The sequence below is a fragment of the Lissotriton helveticus genome, chromosome 7, assembly GCF_964261635.1.
Source record: "Lissotriton helveticus chromosome 7, aLisHel1.1, whole genome shotgun sequence".
In the NCBI taxonomy this organism is placed as follows: domain Eukaryota; kingdom Metazoa; phylum Chordata; class Amphibia; order Caudata; family Salamandridae; genus Lissotriton; species Lissotriton helveticus.
The window spans coordinates 633,113,741-633,131,346 of NC_136068.1; the positions used below are offsets into that span (position 1 = coordinate 633,113,741).

The following is a 17,606-nucleotide window of genomic DNA, read 5'->3' on the forward strand; positions in this document are numbered from 1 at the left end:
CAACAAACCGATGGATCTACAAATCTTCATTCTGGAACTTATGCAGTTTACCCTTCATCACAGTTATTTTCAATCCTCTAACAATCAACATTATTTGCAACTGTCTGGAGTAGCCATGGGCAACTGTGCTGCTCCGGCCTACGCGAATCTATTCATGTACCATTTCGAAAAACAGAACATTTTGAAACACAAAAACTGGGAACCATTTCTGTGTTCGTACCATCGGTACATTGATGACATTTTTGTCGTGTGGAAGGGTAATGAAACACAATTGAACAATGCCATTGAAAATCTCAACACCATAAACGACCGGATTCAATTCACTCACACTTACAGCAGAACTGAAATCTCTTTTCTAGATGTCCAGATTAAATTGATCAACAACCAATTTATCACACCCATATACACGAAACAAACTGACCGCAATAATTACCTTCACTACCAAAGTTTTCACCAACCCAGCCTCAAACATCATCTACCATACTCACAATTGCTACGTGCCAAACGCATCGCCTCCACACCGGAGCTTTACACGCAGGATAGTCAGAAAATCATCTCTAAATTTCATCGTAGAGGTTATCCCACTCAAATCACGAAATCGGCAGAACAACGAGCAATGTGTCTTAATAGAGCAGACCTTCTCAAATCCAAAAACACTTCTCAAACAGATGAAAATCGTTCTGTCTTTGTCTCCAAATTTTCTACACAATCCAAAAATCAAGGAAGCAATTCGCAAACACTGGCCGATGCTTCAATTAGAGAAAGATTTCAACCATATTTTTGACAAACCGCCCATTTTTGCGTATCAACGCTCCAACAATCTACAAACTCTTCTGAAACAACCTATATCACTGACTCCAATTGTCTACAAAGGTACCATACCTTGCCGGAACTGTGGACATTGTAACAGTATCATACCAGGCAACACCATTTGTCATTCTATGAAAGATACCCCCATTCACCTTCAAGTGAATGCAACATGTGACTCTATGAATGTCATTTACATGATGAAATGCCCGTGTGGCCTCCCATATGTGGGTAAAACAGAACGAAAAATCAAAACTCGACTCACAGAACATCGGAGCAGCATTCGTACAAAAAATCTAAGGTCATGCATTGCAGCACATTTTGTGGCACAATCTCACAATCCTAGTCAAATTCGGTTTCTTGTCCTAGAAGTGGTAAAGAAATTTCCTAACAGAGACAACAACAAACTGTTGCTACAACGCGAACTTCACTGGATTTATCTCCTACAAGCCTTGCAGCCTAAGGGGCTTAACGACAGAATTGAACTCAGCTGTCACCTTTGAACTTTATCTGACGCTTACTCTCTTCTGCCTGTGATTTATTCCTGAATGTACTGGATTTTTCTCCTCAGATTATATATATATTTTTTCTCTTTTGGACATTGCATATCATTTGTACTATTCTCTTCGCACTATTCTCTTCTTTCTTTATTCCTTCATTTTATTCCCTTTTCTTCATGCACATTTTCCCTATTTTTCTTTGTCTTTTTTACTTCACCCTTTCATTACCTTTCTCTTTTATGCTCTCATACTATATTGTTCGTCTTTACAGAGTTCATTGATCACGCATTATATTTACGTATTCCTTCGTCTATGTATGTGGGTTTACTTTCACTTCGTCCAGTCCTATTTCTTTGGTGCCGGTTCTTGACTGTTTTCTTTTTTTAAAAGTGCACCTCCGCGCATGCGTGGCGTCTTCCGGGTTTACTCTCGGTTTTTCTCCGAACACAGTTTACGTGTTTTCACCCGTTACCCTTGTGGTTCTAGGTAAGCGATTATTCCACATGGATTCACGATGCGTTTTTCACTTTTAATCACGAGCACGTTTTAATGTGCCCTGCATGGACCTCTTTTAGTTAATTCACCTATTTTAGTTAATTCACCTATTTTTGTTCGAGTTTTTTCACACACTATTTTTTCGGGTTGGTTTTTCATACCGCTATGGTCCAGTATTTTTCACCTGCTGTTCTATTTTTCACTTGCTGTTCTGTTTCCAATCTGGAGGATTTGGTTCTTTATATATTATCGTTTTTTATGCCAGTACCTCTTCACCTGCCTACGGTTTAGAACCTTTTTATTCATGTCATGTCTTGTGCATGCTTTCGTTATATTCTCATGTATTCCTGTTGTCCAGCGACCTACATTTTGTTACATTTTGTTTTTCTTTTTAGATACTTATTCCCCCTGAAGAAGTGCTATCCGTAGCACGAAATGCATTGGGGTTGCTAAATGTATCTTCCTAAGAACCTCACATGGATTATATCTATTTTGTTCGTTTCTCATAAATTCACCTTGAAAAACATATGATTATAAAATATGTTCCTTGGATACTTTGAAATCTTTTGAAGAACTGAATAAACTTTATTCAAACATTTTGAGACATCTTTATGTCTTTCGTGATTACCTATATGCAATGCACTTTTCTGTGCATGTAAGAGTACTCTGCGGTAGTTCTTACACCCTGTAAGACTTCCTTTTCGTTCAGTTTCTCGCACCTTTCGCAACCAGAAGGTGATCTCTCAGAGTACCTAGTACATTATCAATTGGATTACCTATATATCCTTGATTACCTTGGAGTGCAGCGGCTATTTCTACGTTTTTGCATAACAAAGGTAAAACACCAGGGGCCCAACAAAGAGCACATACAGCAGAATTCATTAAGATCTGTTCCTGGAATGCCCATATGTGGAGAAATGTGCCAAGGTAATGAGACCCTGACGTTCCGCCAAAGTTTTGATCTAGTATTCAGCCACGGCCCGTGGAGGGAGTTTCGGTGGGGCGGAGAGGCGGGGCGGGGGAGGGGCAGGGTGGGGGGGTGCTAAAAACCGGAGTATGGATTATTGAAGGTAAGTAAACAATTTAATTAATAAAACGAATTTCGTAGCGCACCCTTCATCACATTTTGTGATGCAGGGTGCGCTACGAAATTCGTTTTATTAATTACAATTATTAAGAGAGGTGAGAATTCAGGCAGCAGCAAGAAAAGGTATGAAAACGGATAAAAGTAAAATCACAGCAATGAGGAAGAAATATAGGAAAGAATGCAGGGAGTCAAAACAGGTGTATAAGGAAGACCTCTGGGGAAAACTAATCTGGGCTAGTAAACTGCCAAATAGTAAGGAATTTTGGGGTATGACAAACAGTTTAACAAAAGTACAGATACAGTACCAAAACGCAGGAATAAGTGAAAAAACCTGGAAATCATATGTTCACAAAATGTATACCACTCCCCAACATAGGAAGATCATCCAGGAGACGAATGTGCAGGTAATTCAATTACTGGAAATCTCAAACCTCAATCAAATACAAATTAAGTACATCAAAGAACCAATGGCAGAAACACTAGAGGGAATGAACAGGGTAGTAACATCTAGCATTCAACCGCAGAAAAGGGAAAAACATGAAGGGGAATCACCTGATACACCCTCACACAGGCCCACAGCACTAACTGATGTAAAACTAGTAAAGAGAAAAATAAAAATTAAAGGCTGAGAGGGCAGCCGGGCTGAATGGTCTCCCAAATGTACTACTTGAGCAAGCTCCAGGCTAGTGGGCTGAGTATTTTATGCCGCTCTTTAACCCCTTGCGTGCGTCGGACGGCCGGCGGCCGGCCGACGTCACGGTGGGCGTGTGCGGACGACGGCCGGGGGCCGTCCGAACCACGCCCAGGCTATAAATCACCCGCACCGCGGCGGAATTTCCGCCGCGGTGAAAGGGTTAATTACATTTACAGTCAGAACAGGATGCCAAATTCTTGAAAAGGCAATATATTCCACCAAATATATAAAAATGGAGCCATACCAAGCCGGATAACTATAGGCTGATAGCCTTGATTGACGTGGAAGCAAAAGTATATGCATCCTGCATCTTAGTACTCCACCAGGCATGGCTGGAGGAGAAAAGCGTGATTACAAAATTCCAAACAGGTTTCAGGTCCGGCATGGGAACAATAACAAACTTGACAGTCCTGGCAATGTTAACTGAAAAAACCATGAGAAAAAAATCTTGGTTGTTTGCATGCTTTATAGATTTAAAATCAGCATTTGATAGAGTACCACGAGATCAACTCTAGGCAAAATTGAAAGCATGGGGACTATGACAGAAATTACTTGATGCCATAGTTGCATTTTATAGCGACACTTGGGCCCAGGTAAAACTTGGAGATGGCAGCTGAGGTTCAGCTAAAATAAGCATCAAACATGGCCTGAAGCAAGGCTGTGTGTTGGCACTGAGCTTATTTAATTTGTACCTGGTCGACATAAATAGGCATTTGATTAAAGCCAGGAGCCATCCACCCAAACTGGCAAACGAGTTAATGTTATGCCTGCAATACACAGATGACATTGTGGTTTTGAGCCAAAGTCCAATTGGCCTGCAAAGAGTCATCAACGCTCTGACAAATTACATTGAGATGAAAGGGCTAGAGCTGAACATGAGGAAAACAAAAGTTGTACGCTTAGTGGACACTCAGTTCAGCAAATACAAATGGTATGTAAAAGGCGAACAAGTAGAATCGATACACTCATACAAGTATTTGGGAATAAACATGGGTCATCACATGTCATTAACTGACCAAATAACGTTGATGAGAGCCAAAGCTCAATCATTAATCTTTGCTCACATTCTTTAAAAAAGAAATTGAGCTGCCCTTCTCATAACCATCTGATGAAGGTGATGGCAGCACAGGTGCTACCCTCCTTGACATACAGTTTGGTGTGGCAAGGAAATAGTTATACTGAATGAGCTACAGACCAAGGTGTACAAGGCAGTTTTGTGCCTCCATAAAGCAGCATCCCCAGCCCAGGTCCGTTTAGAATTTGGACTCCAAAACCAGAAATACCAAAGAATGAATGCCTTCGTAAAACTATGCTGGGAACTTCGTGCCTAAGAAGGCGAATCATTGAATAACTTATGCTGGGCAGAAATCAAGGCACAGTTGGAGCAAAAACAATTAAACTTATGGGGCACACATCTGGGAAAAGATTTAGCAGAATTAGGTATCCAAGAAGCATGGGACAGAAAGATGGACAGGGCATCATTTACAAAGCCACACCAAGGAAAATGTTGCTTTTGGAAGACATAAATATCTTGGTCAAATGGCGACATGCATGGACAGTGATTAATTCCTACACCTACTTGAGGCCGCAAGGTTACATATCAGGGCATTTTCATCCAGTCATAAAAAGGAGCTTCATATGGTACCGTTTAGGAGCCCACAACTCAAAAGATCTACTTACAACATGGAAAGGCAGAAAGCAAAACACACACTGCCGTCTATGCGGCTATAGAACAGAATCTATCAGTCATCTGATGTGTATATGCCCAATAAACAAGGACCTAAGAAAGACACTAAACTTTCGCACCTGTAGGCAAGCAGTTACCTGCTGGATGGGCAGTACATCCAACAAATTGATATGTCGAGGTGTAAAATTCTTTTTACAAACAAGTGACCTCCTCCGAAAAGCGGATTTACAACAGTAACAAGCTAAATAAAAGGACAGTTTTTTATGAACAATAATAAAAGAAATGAATTATGGACAAACGATTTATATTAATGGAAAGTATTACTTTTGTAAACATTACATTTTATAAAGCGAAAAAGTAAATATTTTATGCACTGCACTTTAGGGGTATGAATAACCAAATAAAGGTCTTTTGAGAGTCAACTGCAGGGCACCTTTACAGCGCTCCCTATGTAGTTGTCCTGCTGTTTGGGTTGGGGAAGAATTCATCTAGTATTTCACCCATACCGTGCTCACTCTTTGAACCAGTTATTCTTTTTTGAACAGGGACAAAACACAACCTGCATTAACCTTGGCAGTGGTGCTCCCTTTAAACCTGGGCCAGCGCGGGATGGTGCAAAGGTAAGAGATTTAGCTACTGCAACATAGCTGTCACTACTTGCACATGTGGTGATAAGGGCAACAACCATTACAACGCAGTCATTACAACGCACTACCGTTAAAACGCAACTGCATTTATATCGCATGCCATTAAAAACGCATGCCATTACAATGCATGCCATTACAATGCATGTCATTACAAAGCATTATAGGGTAAGTAATGGAGATTTTGTTTCGTTTTAGGGTGGGCATGGGTTTTGGGATACATGGGAAAGGTAGTTTTTACCCCTACACTATCCAACACTTACCCTACTGTTGCACTCACTGGAATGGGAATAGTAATTTGTACTCCTAAACTATCCAACACTTAGTGTTACCCTAGAAGTATTATGCGTTGTAATGGTGTGCGTTGTAATGGTATGCGTTGTAATGGAATGCGTTGTAAAGGTAGTTTCTAAAAATGCATTGTATTGGCATGCGTTGTGGAATCATGTGATGTAAAGGTAGTTGCAATGTAAAAGCATGCGTTGTAATTGTTTGTGTTGTAACATCATATATTCGGTGAAAACTGTGGAGAGGTTGGGTTAAAGGGCTTTGGTGTATTCTGGTGCTGGACCCAGTGGGCTGTGGAACATGTTAGCTGCCTTACTCAGTACTGCTGGAATCCTACTGCCGGAGAAGGTGGGGATCGGATGAGAGGCATGTACTGCAACTCATAGGTGGCTACACTGGTGGACATGAGAGTCTTTAGAGGGGAACATGGATGTGTAACAAGAGAATGTCGTTTGTTGAGCTTGATATCTCTCTCTCTTTCTCTCTCTTTCTGTCTCAGGTTAGAAGCCATGTTGTCCGTGCAAGGATGATCCAGTGCCAAATCGCCTCGCTGTCCAGGGCCGGAGTTGTCAGCTTTCACTTCGAGGGTCTCTTTTTCCCATCCAACGATGCTCAGGTACCTCGCGTCCCTCGATGTGTACTGGTATATGGGGAATTGTGGAGATTACGAGATAGGTTTCTCCATTGGTCCCAGGGTCTCATTTTAATCAGATTAGGTACACCTTCTGGCAGACCATGGGGTAGAGACAATCTAGAGCAGTGAAGTAGGAGCTAGAACGAGGGGGGAGACCACGAGGCAAAGAAAAGGAGCTAGAGTGAAGGAGAAATAGAGGGTAGAAAGAGAAATATTAGATTTGTGGTAGGTATTTTTGTTAGAACATTGCACATGTTGTATGGATCTGATTCCTGATGTTCATCAATTTTCTCTCTAAATGGTACTGGGTGAGCGATGAAACCCAGAGCAATGTCATCCGGCCTAAGCATTTCCATCCATTGCTAACAAATTAAATCTATTTTCTTTCATTAAAAAATACTTTTGCAGCTCTTAGACACACTTTTTGTTCAGCATGTACAAAACCAAAAGAAGAGAGAAAGTTGTAACTGTACTTCCTAACTGCTATTTCAACACAAACTGTAGCAGCTTATTAACAGGGGCACATATTCAGTCTATTGAAAAGGCCAACACAAAAACATGGAAGATTAGCAACTTTATAAAGACCTATTGTAGGCTTTTTTATTTTCCATGCACCCATTTAGGTCTGTGTTTCTGTATGAGTCTAGCTACCAAGTGACCACTGTGTCACTTTCACAGCATATTCTGGCCGTTAGACAATATAACGTTGCGTTGCCTGACTTGAAGATTTGTTTCTACCTTTTTATATTTGGGTTCTAGTAAAATTACCCTTGTCTGTTGCCTGCCTGTATAGGTGCTTGTACATAGATTTATGTGTGTGTGAATGCCTGTGTGTCTGTTGTTTGTGTGATTGTGTCCTTGTAACTAATTCGATGTGTGTGGATAGCTGTCTGCACTGGTCTTCATCTGTCTGCATTTATGCTGCATGGTTGAATATATCCGTGTATCATGTCTACCTCTGTGGTATTCACTATGAAAAGGATACTAGAAAAACGAAATCTGATATTTGCAGAGCTTGCTTCTTGAGGTGCTGTTTGGGGCTAGGTTGCTGCCAGCCGCGGTCGGTAGGAGGAGTACCTGCCTGGCGGTGACGTGGGGAGGGGCAGGGTGGGGGTAGTAAACTATGGATCACGGAGGTTTACAGGTAAGTAAACATATAAATTAATAAAGCAAATTTTGTTGCCCGCACTGCATCCCTAAATGCGATGCAGTGCGCACAACTAAATTCGTTTTATTTATTTATATGTTTACTTACCTGTAAACCTCCGTAATCCATAGTTTACTACCCCCCACCCTGCCCCTACCCCTCCCCAAGTCACCGCCCTGCAGGTACTCCCACTACCAACCGCTGATGGTTGCTGCTGTGATGTGTTGGGAATAGGTTGTTGTTGATGTGGTGGCATTGGTTGGCATTATATTGTTGTGGTGGTCGCGGATGCAGGGCCGTGGTTGGTGTTGGTGAGGGATCGTCATTGTGGTGTTGGAGGACAGGGTGACAGAGCGGCGGTAGAGATACATTGGCGGGAAAGATTTTGCTAACATTCTTTGCTCGCTCCCTAGCTGAGTGTCCAAAAGCGGTGGGTCCAGAGTGAAGCTTCGATCACCATCGACAGGATGAGGTTCTATCAGAGCCCGGAGGAGAGCTTCCATTGTGCACAGGTAACCTATCTGTCAAAGCCCAGATACAGGAAGAATTTGTGTAATTTAAAGTCAATGGTGCACTAGGCAAATCACAAGAAATGCAAAAATAAGAAATACAAAGAGAAACTGCGTAGATCATTCCCCACCTCTCTGCATATCAGTCCTTCTTTAGTGCCTAGCACTGATCTTTTCAAATGGAGGGAAACAGACCCAGGTCTCAACTCTTGCCAAATGAGTGAGGAACCTGATCCTGATCATTAACATTCCTGTCTCCCTCTTTCTGTCCTGCACAGGTTACGACTGAGGTGGAAGTGATCTCTACAGTCAACCTCCTGCCAATTGTGCTAGGCAGCTCCATCGCTGGACTGGTTCTGTTGGGGCTGCTGGTGGCGATCCTATACCGGGTACAACTACTCATCAACCTCTATCTGTCCAGGATCACTCTTTTTTACCCACATCATCTCTCCTTCTGTGGCTCCCTATCTCTCCACACCTCGCTCTTTCACTAGCTCTCTTTTTCTCTCTGTCAACCTCTTTTTCTAATTTTTTGTTTTTGCTTAGAACTCAGGACTCCTCTTTCCAGACTTCCTGTGCTTCTTACAATGCACACTTCATTTTCAGGAGCACTGAGGAAGTGGGAGCTAGTGATATAATAAGTTGCCTTGTCGTGAAAGTGCTTGTGAGTAAGTATGGGCGGTGAACTCCACTCCCGGAGTGTGCGGAGTTTTCTGCACTCCGCAGAGCTCGCAGAGTTCCGAAAAACTCAGCTTCGCGTTGCGGAGCGGAGTCTTTTTCCTTGCTCGCATTTGTCAACGTCAAGTTGGCGAGCTCAAGCGAGGAAAATCCACCTTCCGGCAAGATTTTTCCTCGTTCGCGATCGTCAACATCAAGTTGCTGAGTGCAAGCGTGAAAAATCAAACTCTGCGGGCGGTCAAATTTCTCATTGCGAGTGGTTGCGTATGCTCACGTCTGCTCGTGTTGAGAAACCGTCCGTTCGATTTGAAAAAGCTGCCACTCGAGTAAAAAACTACTTGAGTGGCAGAAAGGAAGCAGCGCCTGCTTGCGCTGTGTATGGTACAGTTTGTAATCATTGCAAAGTGAGGACAAGCACCTGGCACTGAAAATCACTGCGAACTGCATTTATCTAACACACACCACTGCTCGTGGAGCTCCGTGTATTGCAGTGTTTATTTTGTACTTTGCGGAGTTCCGCGTTAGCTAAACTCCGCGAACTACGCCCAGGCTTACCATTGAGTTGCTCCTCAAAGCAGTGCGCACAGGAGTAGTAATCAAAGCCAGGGTATCTTTGCAAACTGGTTTTTCTGTGTACCGAAAAGGGTCCATGCCTAGACTGGAACTTAAGTCAAGTAAAAAAAGGTTTTGTGGGGAGGTTATAGGGGAAAAACAGAGAGCCCTATTATTATTAATCTGATTAATTGCAAAATGTGCAGTAAATCTAGTTACCATACATACCGCAGAAATAAGTTGTGTAATAAGCCCCACTCTCCCTGCAATTTTCTACAGGTAAAGTTCAGCTGGTCAAACCTACCAAAATTAATTTGGGGAAACTACCTGGTAAATAAGTAGATATGTGTAATTTGATGCAGCAAGCCCTCAAATCCACTTGTTATGTGCCATTTTGAGGGCAATATTGTAATAGAGTGTTATTTGTCACACCTGATGAAATACCTGCAAACTGTGCCGATTTTCTTGGAGCAGCAGAGGGGCCCACGTCCTGGAGGAGAACCACGCTCCCCCCACCTGCTTTCTGCCTACATCTCGCGTTTCCCGCTCCGCGGGAAACGCTCGTATTTGGGGGACTTTTGACAAAAGTAGCGGAGGAGGAACTACACTGCCCAGCAGTCACCGGGGCAGAGAGACACCCTCCAGACACACTCTGCCCAGGTGTCATAAATCAGCCCAGTCACTCCGCATCGCGGGACGCGCGCGCGCGGCGCCGGGCTGTGCCCGGGCAAAGGGCGGGCCATCAATGCCCATCCGGGGCAGGAGGAGGCAGGGCTGGGCCATCCCCCTGACATCGGATTTCTACTTAAAAGCATCTACAACGTAAGACCCTTACCTAATGATACTGACATTTGGTTATTTAACTTTTTGTGTGGACCCTTATCACAATTAACATCGTAACCAGCCCTTGACATTATATTAGATTCCATTGTGATTGGGGTAAAAACCCTTATAAGGGAAATAAATCATCGCCCAAGTCCACGTAGAAAATCCTTGGTGGGAGGGTCTGTACAATTGACCTTAAACCAGTTTATAACAAGGGCAGCAAATGTACTAGAACGGGAAATTGCAATCACAGAGAAACGCTTATCTACTGAATTGTCGCAAAATAAGCGCTCGTCTCTGGGCCCTATCAAATATGTTACCACCCCTGAACCAATAGGCATGGAAAGGGTTGCAAATGAAGACATTGGGATCCCTCTGCAACTACAAGACAAGTACATAATGACTGATACAAGCAGGGAGTCCGAAAACGATTATTCTAATATAGAATCCCCAATTTTAATCAGTACTGGGGGGGATACACCATCCTAAACTCGCCCCCACTAAGAAGGTGGATAACCTATTAAGACCAGGGCAGGTAAACAAAAGAAAGCGCAGGGGGAATTGTCAAGCGGGCAGACGTCCTAAAATTACTAAAACCACTTCGAGCCCTAAGAAGGCTTCAAATCCAACTAAAGAGGATAAGGAAAAAACACCTCATTGCCCAACCTTACCCACTAATTCCCAACCAGATATAATTAGAGCCATGGAACATTTATTGAAATCTCTATTAATACCCTTAGTGGAGAGAGTAAAACGGCTGAGTGACCAAGTGGGGTCCCTAAAGGATGCAATTATAACAAACACTAACCGACCCCACGATGACCTCCCACCCCCTAACCCAAACCCGACCTCACATGTGCTACAGAGAGAGGGTCTAATCACAAAATCACAAACCCATAAGGTTAGTACCATCAGCAGCCCACAAACGACCGTTCCGGCCCCTCTGGAAATTAGCAATGTACCTACCAGAGGCAAAGAAGGAAGCGCACCGGCTCCTAAATCTGTACAGGGAGCTAGGGACTACCTATCATCCAAGACTACTCTTGGTGCCTTGCAATGTATAGATCTTCCACCTGAAGCAGCCCCATATGTCATAGTCCTCACTGGGGTCCCAGAACTGGCTGCTGGGACGAAGGAGGGCTATCGAGAACTTAAAAATAAGCTGGTCTACTGGCTTCGGAATAATCGACCCCTTCCACCTAACCTAGATGGAGAGATACTGTACGTTAGACGCCTGGGCTGGGTGGGGCAAAGACCCAAGGACAAAGAAGGGGATGTCATTATAATAAACGTTAGGGACGGTAGGGTTGTTGCACACATGAGGGATTGCTATCTGGAATGTGGTGGGGGGGAATGTCCACGTACGATCTTAGCTATTTCTACCCCCTATCACTGGTGGGAAACACACAAAGACCCAGGAATACATACAGAAGAAACTTAGCAGGCTGTGGTTTTAATATTCCAGCGTTCAATCGTTTTACCACGCTGTCCGGTCTAGAAGGGGTTGATTGACTTGCCAGAGGGCTGACCTGTAAGCCTTATGCCCTAACCCAGGTTAAAACCCCAGTAACTTCCCCGGGGGCAGGTGAAGGGGATAGGGGAGATGACAATAGTTCTCTTCCTAAGCAGGATTATTCTATCTATATGCAGGACCCAGAGTTGGGTGGGGATTACAGGCCTGACTTAAGTTACAATGATCAGTCTATTGTGTCCATTGCTCCACTAAGGAATAAAGAGCTGTTAGGCAATACCCCCCATGGTAAATTCCTGCAGGCTACCAAGTATGCATGCAATAGTATGCCAGCACACTCGATAGTCTCCTGGAATATTGCAGGACTCAAGAGCAAGTTAACGTCCTTAGATTGGTTAGCGTTTATAGACCAATACACGGTCATACTACTCCAAGAGACCTGGGGACCCCCAGTTTAGGAAGGGATATTTGAATTTTTCTATTCCCGCAATCCAAAGCAGGAGAGGCAGAGAAATGGGAGGTCTGATAACTTGGGTTAAACAGAACGACAGATTTAAGGTCGCCCATACAGACTCTGGCTGCAATGACATACTTATCATAAAGATACAGTGCCCAAACGTTAGAGACTTGTATGTTTTTAATGTGTATTCAAGGGGCAAACCTGGAGGTAAACAGTCAGAGGTAGTTTCCAAGTTGTCATCACATTTGGATTACTAGAACGGCAAAGCAAACCTGCTCATTGCGGGAGACTTTAATTGTTGCTTTGAGCCCTTGGATCATTATGACATTAATTTAGCAAAGGAGGAAGATCGCACTTGGGACATCCCGCAATTGACCATTCCCCCGATAAAGCGCTGGACTGAGGCTGCACTCCAGTTTAAAGCTCTATGCCTAGAGCAAGGAATACGTGCAGTAAATGGCAGGACCAGAGCAGATAAAGAGGGAGAATCAACTTTTGATAACGGGGTATGCAAGAGTAGAATAGACTACATACTGGTTAATCTAGAGTTCTGGAAATCAATCAACGATATGTCCATTGTGAAAAGAGTAGAGAGCGATCACAACCCCCTAAGCTTAACCCTGGATCTGTATGGAGTATTGCAGGTGGACTCCGGTCCACGATCTATTGATATATTCCAGACAAATGATACACGGAGGGTGAAATGATCCGAATGCCTACTGAAGCAAGAACACATCCTAGCGATGGGGGAATTGGCAGGTAGGGCAACTATGGAGCTCCAGGAGTGTGTATCTAAACCTGACTCTCTGTCCAAAGTTGTTCCAATTCATCTAACACTTTTTAATAATCTTTAAAACTTTTTTATCAAGAAGGTGATGGGACCTAGACATAGTAATAAAAAGAAGCAAGCAGCCTCCCGGTATGATAAGAGCTGCAGGGATTCCTATAAATTACTTGCTGTAGCGGTAAAATCAAAAAGTAGGGTTGCAATCCAAGAAGCAAGGTCCAAGTATATACATGTTCAGCTGGAAGCGAGAAAATCCTGGGACGAAAAATACTGGCAAGAACTATATGAAGCCAGTAAATCTAAAAACATGGTTGGTTTTTGGGATTTGGTAAAATGGGGCAAAGGCTGTCCCAGAGCCCAACCAGAAAACAATGTTTCTCCGGAAACATGGGTGATGCATTTTAAGACGCAATTTGCATCCCCGGCCTTGGACTCTGGGATAACTATCAATATCTCCCCTGTAAATGTCCCTTTTGTGCCCCTAAAATTCAGTCTAAAAGAAGTTGAGAGCGTCTTAAAAACGGTTCCGAAAGGCAGAGTGCCAGGACTGGATACCATACCAGTGGATCTTTTTATCCATGGAAAAGATGTTTGGGCAAAATACATAATGTCCCTTGCCAACGCAATTGCTAAAGGATCACCAATCCCAGATTCCTGGAAAGGATCCGAAATAATACTTATTTTCAAGAAAGGTGACCGTTCGGATGCCGCTAACTATAGCCCCATCAGCCTAATAGATTGTATTCAGAAAGTGGTTGCCAGACTAGTCTTGATGAGGATACAGAACTGGATAGACGATGCTGATGCCTTATCACCCTTACAAGCTGGGTTTCGTTTGCATACGAATACGGTGGATCAGGTCTGTAGATTTGTTGCTATTTATTGGAGGTGGGTGGTCCTTGGAGGTGGCACACTATATGCTGCATTTGTCGATTTAACCTGACCTGGTCCCTCGAATGAAGATGTGGCGAGTATATCAGGAGCAAGGTATGCCACCTGAATTACTTGCGTTCTTAATTAAACTTCATGAAAATAACTTTGCCCAGGTCCAGTGGGGCCAAAAAGGCCAGGTAACAGCTAGGTTTCCAATCCTGAAAGGCGTAAGACAAGGATGTGTCGGGACCGAGGCAAGATGGCGGCGGCTCCCTAGACCGCTGTGAGACACCTTCTGCCCAGTGCCTGGGAAAAACGAAAGGGGCTATCTTCTTTTTTATGAGAATGACACGAGAATGACCTATATCCGCGCTGGTTGCAGAAAGATATAATTGAATGAACTGATATATTCAGGAGGAAAAGAGTAATATGCGTGGAGCTTACCTGGCATCTGATTCCTCTTCTACAGCAGACCGGCCTCGTCCATCTCATCCATCTCTGCACCTGGTGGCCTCGGTGCTCGGTTACGCGCTGCTGAGGCTTCTCTCCTGGCACCGTCTTCCAAATGCTCCGAGCGCTCTGAGCGAAGACAGAGAGGCGCAGAGAAGTACAGAGAACCCCTCCATCCGGACCGGCGCCTGTAACCCTGCAAAGATGGCACCAAAGAATGCCGCTTCGGGTACTGCTGCCTCCAAAGCCCGCGCAGCTAAACAGGCTATCCGGGAACAGAAGCTTGCGGCAAGGCGCGCCTGTGGTTCTTTGTCGGAGGAAGGAGCCTGCCCTGAACAACAACCGCACAAGAGAGAGCGAGGTCAGTCCAAGTCCAAGGTTGCAAAGACTCCCGTTACACCGGGGCCCGGGCCAGGGCCGTCTGTGGTGGACCTGTTGCGAAAACTACCCGCCGGAGCAGCTGTCTCTACCTCCCCTGTTCACCACGCAAAGAGCGGGACGGTGATTGCTGCCGCTCCCGAAGTTCCCGCCGGCCCTGATTCGCTGCTCTCTCCCCAGGCAGTGTTTGCTCTGGAGCCCGGTACAGTGGTTCCCATTGAAGTCCCTGAGGCTTCACAACGCTCAAACCCGGCGGAGGCAGCAGAGGCCAGAAAACCGGCAGATCCGACCCCTTCTGAAGCGACTGAGGCTGAAGAGATTGAAGAGGCAGATACCGCCGCAGATACCGCCGCACAGCGACAATTAGATACACAGGCCCAAATGGATGGGGGGCCTGGCATAGAGGCAATGCCACCAATATCATCTAAATCCACAATGCAAACAGCACCTACATCAGTAGAACCATCAGTAGAACCAGTATCTTCTCAGCGAGGGTTGGCACCGATCCATAAGGAGGTAAGGCCTGCATCCACACCAGTATCTCAACCAACACAGGCTACGCACACCCTCCACAGTGATCTTCCTTCTGTTTCTTCTGTTTCCTCTGACAAGCCTGTCGAGCCTAACTCTCATGAATCAGTCCCAGTTCTAGTGCATTCCCTAGCATGCACAACCCCTCTCGAGACAGTTACGTCCAGCTTGGGTAAGGAGACTACCATCGCTCGGCAGCATTTAAATGATGGGCAGTGTGCAACTGACCTCAAATTGGGGTCAGGCTTAGCGTCAGATACAGATAAGGAACCATCAGAGTTTTTTACTATCTCTGAAGGTGCGGAGGAGTCTATACTGCTTCAGGACCAAGACATCGACTCAGACTCCTACTCTCTCTCTGATCCCCATTCTGACTCAGAAATCTGTACAAACACGGATGCAAGCTCACAAGATAGTGATCCGGACGTAGTTATGGGCAGACACAGGAGGCACACAGTTCTAAAAAAGAAAAAAGGCCACCTTGGTGCTAGTGGTCACCCTAGGGCCCAATCTCCTCATACTAGCAAGCAGGATCCTCCTTCCAGACCTCATAGCGATAGTTCCCCTTTTTTTGACCAACAAAATGCCACCCTGACATCTGTCATGGACACAGTGCTTCAGGCAATTGCCTCCCATAGGGAGCAGACGTCAAAAGATGGGCGCAGGGCTCAACAAGCACTTCATAAAGTCCAGGGAGTTGTACGCAAACTCTCTAAATCAGTGGCTGCATCAAATGTAAGAATGACCGACATGGAGGACCGCATAGTGGTAAATGAGGCTGAGGCCACTGCTGTAAAGGAACAAGTAGATGCTCATGATGCTGAATTAAAAGACGTCAGGTGGAAACTGGAGGAAATGGAAAATCGCATGCGACGCAACAACCTCCGAGTACTTGGTGTTCCGGAAAAAATCGAGGGCGAAAATGTGCGTATGTTTGTAATCCAGCTCCTCAAGGATACGCTCCCTGAACTCTCCACCTGGAACTGGGAGCTAGAGGTGCAGCGCGCCCACAGAACCCCATTTACTTTAAGGGCCACAAAGGAACAATCTAAATATCCAAGGGCTATCTTAGTGTACTTTGGAAATTTCCTCCTCCGCCAAGCTATTGCCGAGAAAGCAAGACCGGATGCTCATCGGACAAGAGGTGAAATCTCCTATTTTGTTAGACCCGACTTCTGCCACACCACGGTGGAGAGGAGGTGGCGGCTTCGTCAACTGATTAAGCCTTTCCTGGAGAAAAAGGCCCAGGTGTACCTAAATAACCCGGCAACTCTGAAAGTCATCTATAAGGGCCACGCTAAGTTTTTCACTTCAGAAATCAAAGCAAAAGACTTTCTTGACAGCATGAACTAGAGATGTATTTTTTCATTATAACGTTGGGCCTTACTGTCTTAAAAAGAGGGTGGGACTAGAGGAAACTAGAGGGAGCAAAAGGGAAACAGCACACCTAGTCAAGGCTTTGAATTCGATAACGTCTTTGTGAGATAGCCACCAATTAGTTACTAAATATTCTTAAAAAAAAAAAAAAAAAAGAAAGAAAAAGAAGAAAAAGGTGGGGAAAAAGAAAAAGAAAGGAAATCCCTAGGGTGCTTGCAGTTGGGCTAACTAAGTCCTATCTAAATTCCTCTAACTAAACGATAACCAAAAATATATATTAGAACTGAGGTTTTTCCATACTCTCCAGACAGGATGTTTTTCAGCTTTCTATAATGGGTCACACTGTTTGCTCTTTAAGTTCTCTGGCTTTATCTTACTCACTACTGCTTCTTTTTTTTTTTTTTCTCTCTCTTTCTCTCCTCTTTTCTTATTTTATTCTCATCATGTATTTTTTCCTATCTTATGCCCTCTAAAAGGACATTATAAGATATAAGTTTATATGGGTGGCACTGGGTAGCGATGTCTCTCCATCATAACAGACTCTAGTTAGAGTCTAAATGCCTCACTGGGGGAGAGGCGGGGGGGGGGTGGGGGAGGGCAGTCAAGGGGTGGGAGGGGGAAAGGGGGTGGGGGAAAAAGCAAAAAAATGTACAAATTCATTTGTAAATTCATTCGCAAAGTAAAGTATATGCAAATATTATTTGTGGATTACAACAAATATGGCAGAGAAAC

The 17,606-nt window shown here is 44.3% G+C and overlaps 1 protein-coding gene across 1 annotated transcript in view; it reads left to right on the forward strand.

Moving 5' to 3' along the window:
* LOC144768869 (integrin alpha-M-like) overlaps nucleotides 1-17,606 on the forward strand; it is a 337,089-nt gene that overhangs the window by 303,499 nt on the left and 15,984 nt on the right. Inside the window, exons 26-29 of the mRNA XM_078652877.1 lie at nucleotides 5,816-5,890; nucleotides 6,702-6,818; nucleotides 8,397-8,495; nucleotides 8,771-8,881. Of these exons, the coding sequence (XP_078509003.1) occupies nucleotides 5,816-5,890; nucleotides 6,702-6,818; nucleotides 8,397-8,495; nucleotides 8,771-8,881 (402 nt within the window). The remainder of the gene's footprint in view (nucleotides 1-5,815; nucleotides 5,891-6,701; nucleotides 6,819-8,396; nucleotides 8,496-8,770; nucleotides 8,882-17,606) is intronic.